We start from the raw sequence: 9058 nt of genomic DNA, 5'->3' as shown, positions 1-9058 counted from the left end.
GCTGTGATTGGCTCAGAGAAGAGCGGAGACTTACCGGAGACCAGGAGACCAAAGACCAGGGACCAGGACAGGGTCCGGGTTCCTCCAACAGCGAGGAAGAAAAAGTGCTGCTGCGCGTGAGACGTGAAGCGGACGCGCAGGTCCCGTGCTGCAGGTCTGGTCCGGGTCCCGTGCTGCAGGTCTGGTCCGGGTCCCGTGCTGCAGGTCTGGTCCGGGTCCCGGTCTGATGGAGCGCGTCCCCGGTCCTCTGTTTCTGCTCCAGAAGCCGGCGCGCGCCCCCTGTCTGCCCGCGGAGGGATAATTGAGGAGTGTCCTCCTCTGCCTCTGATCCGGATCTTCGTTTGAGGTCTACACCAGCAGTGCACGCGTCACGGCCTGCACGCGCGCACACGCGCAACAGGCCGCACCTGATTGGCTTACAGGTTGATACCTGAGCAGGTGAAGCCCCAGCAGCACGAGCTCCGTTTGCGCTCGTCAAAGAGGAACATGCGCATGCGCAGACAGGTCTGTGCTCCAGCTTGTTAAACAGGTGTTTCTCACACACACACACACACACACACACACACACACACACACACACACACACACACACACACACACACAATAAACAATACATAAAATCACTTAAATATGCATTACTAACTTAGAAATACAACATATATTGATATAAAGGTATATATAGGTACAAAGAGTACAAAGAGCAGACAGTAGACAGAGTACAGATAGTACAAAGAGTACAAAGAGTACACAGAGTACAAAGAGGAGACAGAGTACACAGAGTACATGAAGCACGCAGAATACAATCAATACAAACAGTACGAGTACACAGAGTACAGGTACCGAGACAACGACGTGTTTAAATAAAGAATACAAACTAAACCAATAGAGAATATCAGGACATACATCAGGGGTAATACATCAGCGGTAATACATCAGCAGTAATACATCAGGAGTAATACATCAGCAGTAATACATCAGGAGTAATACATCAGCAGTAATACATCAGGAGTAATACATCAGCGGTAATACATCAGGAGTAATACATCAGCGGTAATACATCAGGGGTAATACATCAGGAGTAATACATCAGCAGTAATACATCAGCGGTAATACATCAGGAGTAATACATCAGCGGTAATACATCAGGAGTAAAACATCAGCGGTAATACATCAGCGGTAATACATCAGGAGTAATACATCAGCGGTAATACATCAGGAGTAATACATCAGCGGTAATACATCAGGAGTAATACATCAGCGGTAATACATCAGCGGTAATACATCAGGGGTAATACATCAGGAGTAATACATCAGGGGTAATACATCAGCAGTAATACATCAGGAGTAATACATCAGCAGTAATACATCAGGAGTAATACATCAGGAGTAATACATCAGCAGTAATACATCAGCAGTAATACATCAGGGGTAATACATCAGCAGTTATACATCAGGGGTAATACATCAGGGGTAATACATCAGCGGTAATACATCAGGAGTAATACATCAGCAGTAATACATCAGGAGTAATACATCAGGAGTAATACATCAGCAGTAATACATCAGCAGTAATACATCAGGGGTAATACATCAGCAGTTATACATCAGGGGTAATACATCAGGGGTAATACATCAGGAGTAATACATCAGCGGTAATACATCAGCAGTAATACATCAGGAGTAATACATCAGCGGTAATACATCAGGGGTAATACATCAGCAGTTATACATCAGGAGTAATACATCAGGGGTAATACATCAGCGGTAATACATCAGGAGTAATACATCAGCGGTAATACATCAGCAGTAATACATCAGGAGTAATACATCAGCGGTAATACATCAGGAGTAATACATCAGGAGTAATACATCAGCAGTAATACATCAGGAGTAATACATCAGCGGTAATACATCAGGGGTAATACATCAGGAGTAATACATCAGCAGTAATACATCAGGAGTAATACATCAGCGGTAATACATCAGGGGTAATACATCAGGAGTAATACATCAGCGGTAATACATCAGGAGTAAAACATCAGCGGTAATACATCAGCGGTAATACATCAGGAGTAATACATCAGGAGTAATACATCAGCAGTAATACATCAGGAGTAATACATCAGCGGTAATACATCAGGGGTAATACATCAGGAGTAATACATCAGCAGTAATACATCAGGAGTAATACATCAGCGGTAATACATCAGGGGTAATACATCAGGAGTAATACATCAGCGGTAATACATCAGGAGTAAAACATCAGCGGTAATACATCAGCGGTAATACATCAGGAGTAATACATCAGCGGTAATACATCAGGAGTAATACATCAGCGGTAATACATCAGGAGTAATACATCAGCGGTAATACATCAGGGGTAATACATCAGGAGTAATACATCAGGGGTAATACATCAGCAGTAATACATCAGGAGTAATACATCAGCAGTAATACATCAGGAGTAATACATCAGGAGTAATACATCAGCAGTAATACATCAGGAGTAATACATCAGGGGTAATACATCAGCAGTAATACATCAGGAGTAATACATCAGCGGTAATACATCAGCAGTAATACATCAGGAGTAATACATCAGCGGTAATACATCAGGGGTAATACATCAGCAGTTATACATCAGGAGTAATACATCAGGGGTAATACATCAGCGGTAATACATCAGGAGTAATACATCAGCGGTAATACATCAGCAGTAATACATCAGGAGTAATACATCAGGAGTAATACATCAGCAGTAATACATCAGGAGTAATACATCAGCGGTAATACATCAGGAGTAATACATCAGGAGTAATACATCAGCGGTAATACATCAGCAGTAATACATCAGGAGTAATACATCAGCGGTAATACATCAGCGGTAATACATCAGCAGTAATACATCAGGAGTAATACATCAGGGGTAATACATCAGCAGTAATACATCAGCAGTAATACATCAGGGGTAATACATCAGGGGTAATACATCAGGGGTAATACATCAGCAGTAATACATCAGGGGTAATACATCAGCAGTAATACATCAGGGGTAATACATCAGGGGTAATACATCAGCAGTAATACATCAGGGGTAATACATCAGGGGTAATACATCAGCAGTAATACATCAGCAGTAATACATCAGGGGTAATACATCAGGGGTAATACATCAGCAGTAATACATCAGGAGTAATACATCAGCAGTAATACATCAGCAGTAATACATCAGCGGTAATACATCAGGGGTAATACATCAGGGGTAATACATCAGCAGTAATACATCAGCAGTAATACATCAGGGGTAATACATCAGGGGTAATACATCAGCAGTAATACATCAGGAGTAATACATCAGCAGTAATACATCAGGAGTAATACATCAGCAGTAATACATCAGGAGTAATACATCAGCAGTAATACATCAGCAGTAATACATCAGGGGTAATACATCAGGGGTAATACATCAGCAGTAATACATCAGGGGTAATACATCAGGGGTAATACATCAGCAGTAATACATCAGCAGTAATACATCAGGGGTAATACATCAGCAGTAATACATCAGGAGTAATACATCAGGGGTAATACATCAGCAGTAATACATCAGGGGTAATACATCAGGGGTAATACATCAGCAGTAATACATCAGGGGTAATACATCAGGGGTAATACATCAGCAGTAATACATCAGCAGTAATACATCAGGGGTAATACATCAAGGGTAATACATCAGGAGTAATACATCAGCAGTAATACATCAGGAGTAATACATCAGCAGTAATACATCAGCAGTAATACATCAGCAGTAATACATCAGCAGTAATACATCAGCAGTAATACATCAGGGGTAATACACATGTGGATGAAGTGTTAATAAGCATGCCACTTATGTAGAAATAATAATACTAGTAATAGTGATGATAATAATAATAATAATAATAATAATAATAATAATAAATAAATAGTAATAATAATAGTGATGATAATAATAATTAAGAAAATAATAGGGATGCTAATAACATTGATAATAACAACAGTAATAATAACAACACTAATAATAACAACACAACCTTAGGACACACAACTACACAACCCTAATACCAGTGGTGACAGTAACTAGTAACCAGTGGTGATAGTAACTAGTGACCAGTGGTGATGGTAACTAGTGACCAGTGGTGACAGTAACTCGTAACCAGTGGTGATAGTAACTAGTGACCAGTGGTGATGGTAACTAGTGACCAGTGGTGATGGTAGCTAGTGACCAGTGGTGATGGTAACTAGTAACCAGTGGTGACAGTAACTAGTAACCAGTGGTGATAGTAACTAGTGACCAGTGGTGATAGTAACTAGTGACCAGTGGTGATGGTAACTAGTAACCAGTGGTGACAGTAACTAGTAACCAGTGGTGATGGTAACTAGTGACCAGTGATGATGGTAACTAGTAACCAGTGGTGACAGTAACTAGTAACCAGTGGTGATGGTAACTAGTGACCAGTGGTGATGGTAACTAGTAACCAGTGGTGACAGTAACTAGTAACCAGTGGTGATGGTAACTAGTGACCAGTGGTGATGGTAACTAGTAACCAGTGGTGACAGTAACTAGTAACCAGTGGTGACGGTAACTAGTGACCAGTGGTGATGGTAACTAGGGTTGGGTTCCGAGAACCGGTGCCATAGCAACGCAGATTTCGGTGCTTCCTTCCGGTGCCTGAGCCGATTTAAATACTTTTTTTTTTCCACTACTCTGTAAAGTTGCACGGTATATAGATACTAAAAAGGTAGCGCGGTGCCCGCACGCGAAAAACGATTATTAAAATAGCGCGGATCAGAACACACTGCTGCTCTGCTCTCTGTCCGCCTGCATGCAGAGCGGGGCTCGAGGGGGCAGGGCTCGAGGGGGCGGGGCTTCCAGCGCTCACACACACAGTGCGCGCACACAGAGATCGCTGGAGACACGAGCACGAGCTTTTGAACGTCCGTCCTCGGCTTGATGGAACAAATCTCTCCAGTTGATATTAATGATGACGTGTAGTCCAGTAAAGCAGCAGTTTTAGGATCCAACAGTTTGAGTTCTGTTGCACACGGTCCCATCAGGCCATGATGCTTGTGTCTGCTCTTTTTTAAATATATGTTTTTATAGTTTGAAGTTAAAAGGTTTGAAGCTGTAGTTTGAAGTCAAGTGTTTTGTATGTACTTATTTATGTATATCTATAGTATACTTTAAACAGTTCATAATATTGTTCAATTTGAAGAAAAGAAATTGCCTTGGCAATAAAAAAGTATCGGTTCAGGCACCGTTTAGCACCGGTATCGGAAAAAACCCAAACGATACCATCCCAAATGGTAACTAGTAACCAGTGGTGATGGTAACTAGTAACCAGTGGTGATGGTAACTAGTGACCAGTGGTGATGGTAACTAGTAACCAGTGGTGACAGTAACTAGTGACCAGTGGTGATGGTAACTAGTAACCAGTGGTGATAGTAACTAGTAACCCTAGTGAGCTAGTGAGTTAGTGAGCTAGAGAGTTAGTGAGCTAGTGAGCTAGTGAGTTAGTGAGCTAGTGAGCTAGTGAGTTAGTGACTTTGTGAGTTAGTGAGCTAGTGAGTTAGTGAGCTAGTGAGCTAGTGAGTTAGTGAGTCAGTGAGTTAGTGAGCTAGCGAGTCAGTGAGTTAGTGAGTCAGTGAGTTAGTGAGCTAGTGAGTTAGTGAGCTAGTGAGTTAGTGAGCTAGTTAGTGAGTGAGTTAGTGAGCTAGTGAGTTAGTGGGCTAGTGAGTTAAGGAATTAGTGAGTTAGTGAGCTAGTGAGTTACTGAGTTCGTGAGCTACTGAGTTAGTGAGCTAGTGAGTACATGTTGACAGTTGTGAGGTTTTGTTGATTTGAGTCATCATAGCTCTCATCATTGCAGCCCAATTTGGCTAACGTTAGCTAACTTAACATTAGTTTAATGTTAGCTATCCCCCACACCAAAGGATTGACAGGAGCCACGAGTGCGCAGCATTACGATTTGAACCGCGTCGGAGTTGGAGATGCATGCAAGTATGTGTAGCAAGTGGGGCCAGCAAGTATGTGTAGCAAGTGGGGCTAGCAAGTGTGTGTAGCAAGTGGGGCTAGCAAGTGTGTGTAGCAAGTGGGGCCAGCAAGTATGTGTAGCAAGTGGGGCTAGCAAGTATGTGTAGCAAGTGGGGCCAGCAAGTATGTGTAGCAAGTGGGGCTAGCAAGTGTGTGTAGCAAGTGGGGCTAGCAAGTATGTGTAGCAAGTGGGGCTAGCAAGTATGTGTAGCAAGTGGGGCTAGCAAGTATGTGTAGCAAGTGGGGCTAGCAAGTGTGTGTAGCAAGTGGGGCTAGCAAGTGTGTGTAGCAAGTGGGGCTAGCAAGTATGTGTAGCAAGTGGGGCAGCAAGTATGTGTAGCAAGTGGGGCTAGCAAGTATGTGTAGCAAGTGGGGCTAGCAAGTGTTTGTAGCAAGTGGGGCTAGCAAGTGTGTGTAGCAAGTGGGGCTAGCAAGTGTGTGTAGCAAGTGGGGCTAGCTAAAGTTGTTATCTTACAAAATGTCTTCCTCTCACTGTTTCAGAGAAAGCTTGTAGACCACCTCAAGAAACATGAGAGCTGACATCAACAAGGAGAAGGACCGATGAGACTCCCTCCACCAGCCAGCAGACCACATTACTTTGGGCTCTGCTTTAGTATTGATCATGTCTTGATATTTGAGTCATGGAGTGGCTGATCAGGTGGAGTTATGATGGTAGTTGTCTTGAGCAAAACCTTTGCCTATTGTGTTCAAATCCGCCCATAGAGTTCACAAGGCAGGTTCCTTTCTGAACACTGGCTGATGCATCACCTTGAGATTGTTGCTGAACGCTATATTATGCATTGTCCCTCTACATCCTCTAGCGGAATGAACATACTTCATAGTGTCATATTGCCTTTTGGAGAATTATGATGATAAGTTCATAGTAGATACAACAATATACAATGCACAATACATTATGTTGAAAATTGCTGCTCCTGGATGATCACAGCCAACACAATGATGTTATCAACACAACTCCTGGTCCTTGGTCATGGAGCCACAGCACTAAACAATAAACTTCATCATTCTCATAATTCTGACCCTTTACTTTTGTATTAACAGCATTTACTTGTACTTTTACTTTCAATACTTAAGTACAGTAAATATCAGAACATTACTTTTGATACTTAAGTACATTTAATATCAGCTACTTTAAGACTTTTACTCAAGTAGTATTCTAATAGGTGACTTTCACTTTTACTGGAGTCATTTTCCAGTAAGGTATCTTTACTTTTACTCAAGTTCAACTTATGGGTACTTTGTACAGCACTGGGAACTACACAACCATAATACACACACCCCTAGTACACAGAACTACACAACCATAATACACAGAACTACACAACCATAATACACACACCCCTAGTACACAGAACTACACAAACATAATACACACACCCCTAGTACACAGAACTACACAACCATAATACACACAACTACACAACCCTAATACACAGAACTACACAACCATAATACACACAACTACACAACCCTAATACACACAACTACACAACCATAATACACACAACTATACAGGACTAATACACAACACAACTAACACTAACCCAAGATGTCCTGAATCAAATTATTTTATTATATTTGATATATATCAATTCATCACACTGCTCAGCCTCCCGGGAAAAGCTTATGCCAGGGTGCTGGAAAGGAGGCTCCGACCGATTGTCGAACCTCAGATTCAAGACGAACAGTGCGGATTCTGTCCCGGCCGTGGAACAGTGGACCAGCTCTTTACCCTCAGAGACTACTGGAGGGGTCCTGGGAGTTCACCCAACCAGTCTACATGTGATTTGTAGACTTGGAGAAGGCTTTCGACCGGGTCCCTCGGGGAGTTTTGTGAGGGGTGCTGCGGGAGTATGGGGTGCCGGACCCATTGGCACGGGCCATCCGGTCTCTGTACACCTGCAGTAGGAGCTGTGTTCGTATCCTCGGTAGTAAGTCAGACACGTTCCCGGTGGGTGTTGGCCTCCGCCAGGGCTGCCCTTTATCACCGGTCCTGTTCGTGACCTTCATGGACAGGATATCTAGGCGCAGCCAGGGGGCGGAGAGGATCCGGTTCGGGAGTCTCGGGATCGCCTCTCTGCTGTTCGCGGATGATGTGGTCCTGTTTGCCTCCTCGGACCGTGACCTCCAGCATTCACTGGGGCGTTTTGCAGCCGAGTGTGAAGCGGCGGGGATGAGAGTTAGCGCCTCCAAATGTGAGGCCATGGTGCTCTGCCGGAAACCGGTGGATTGCTCCCTCCAGGTGGGGACAAACTGCCTACCCCAAGCGAAGGAGTTCAAGTATCTCGGGGTCTTGTTCACGAGTGAGGGTAAGGTGGAGCGGGAGATCGACAGACCGATCGGTGCGGCTGCAGCAATAAAACAGGCGCTGTACCGGTCCGTCCTGGTGAAGAGGGAGCTGAGGGAGCTCTCCATTTACTGGTCGGTCTATGTTCCAACCCTCACCTATGGTCACAAACTCTGGGTCGTGACCGAAAGAGCGAGATCTCGAATACAAGCGGCCGAAATGAGCTTCCTCCGTAGGGTGGCCGGGCTCACCCTTAGAGATAGGGTAAGGAGCTCGGACATCAGGAGGGAGCTTGGAGTCGAGCCGCTGCTCCTTCGTGCTGAAAGGAGTCAGCTGAGGTGGTTCAGCATCTAGTCAGGATGCCTCCAGGACGCCTCCCATTAGAGGTTTTCCAGGCATGTCCAACTGGTAGGAGACCCCGGGGAAGACCGAGGACACGCTGGAGGGATTATATCTCCCGGCTGGCCTTGGAACGCCTCGGGGTCCCCCAGAATGAGCTGCAAAGTGTTGCGGGTGAGCGGGAAGCCTGGGTCGGCCTGCTGAACCTGCTGCCACCGCGACCCGACCCCGGATAAGCGGTTGATAATGGATGGATGGATCATAATGATATTTTGTGCATAAAGTAAACATTTCTTCTCAGATTAGTGAACGGAGAGATTTGTTTTATTATTTATGGC

At 44.2% G+C, this 9058-nt stretch overlaps 1 protein-coding gene across 1 annotated transcript in view; it reads right to left on the bottom strand.

Moving 5' to 3' along the window:
* Nucleotides 1-494, bottom strand: part of LOC306741498 (zinc finger E-box-binding homeobox 2-like) — a gene marked incomplete at both ends in the record, with an annotated part of 45490 nt that extends 44996 nt beyond the window's left edge. The window contains 2 exons of the mRNA XM_079223790.1: nucleotides 1-348; nucleotides 421-494. The exon at nucleotides 1-348 is cut by the window's left edge and continues 157 nt beyond it. Coding sequence (XP_079079916.1) covers nucleotides 1-348; nucleotides 421-494 — 422 coding nt within the window. The remainder of the gene's footprint in view (nucleotides 349-420) is intronic.
* Nucleotides 495-9058: the final 8564 nt, after the last annotated feature.

Source organism: Taurulus bubalis (assembly GCF_910589615.1).
Source record: "Taurulus bubalis genome assembly, chromosome: 1".
NCBI classification, from domain to species: domain Eukaryota; kingdom Metazoa; phylum Chordata; class Actinopteri; order Perciformes; family Cottidae; genus Taurulus; species Taurulus bubalis.
The sequence above is the reverse complement of the archived record's forward strand: the minus strand, read 5'-3'. Positions and strand labels throughout refer to the sequence as shown.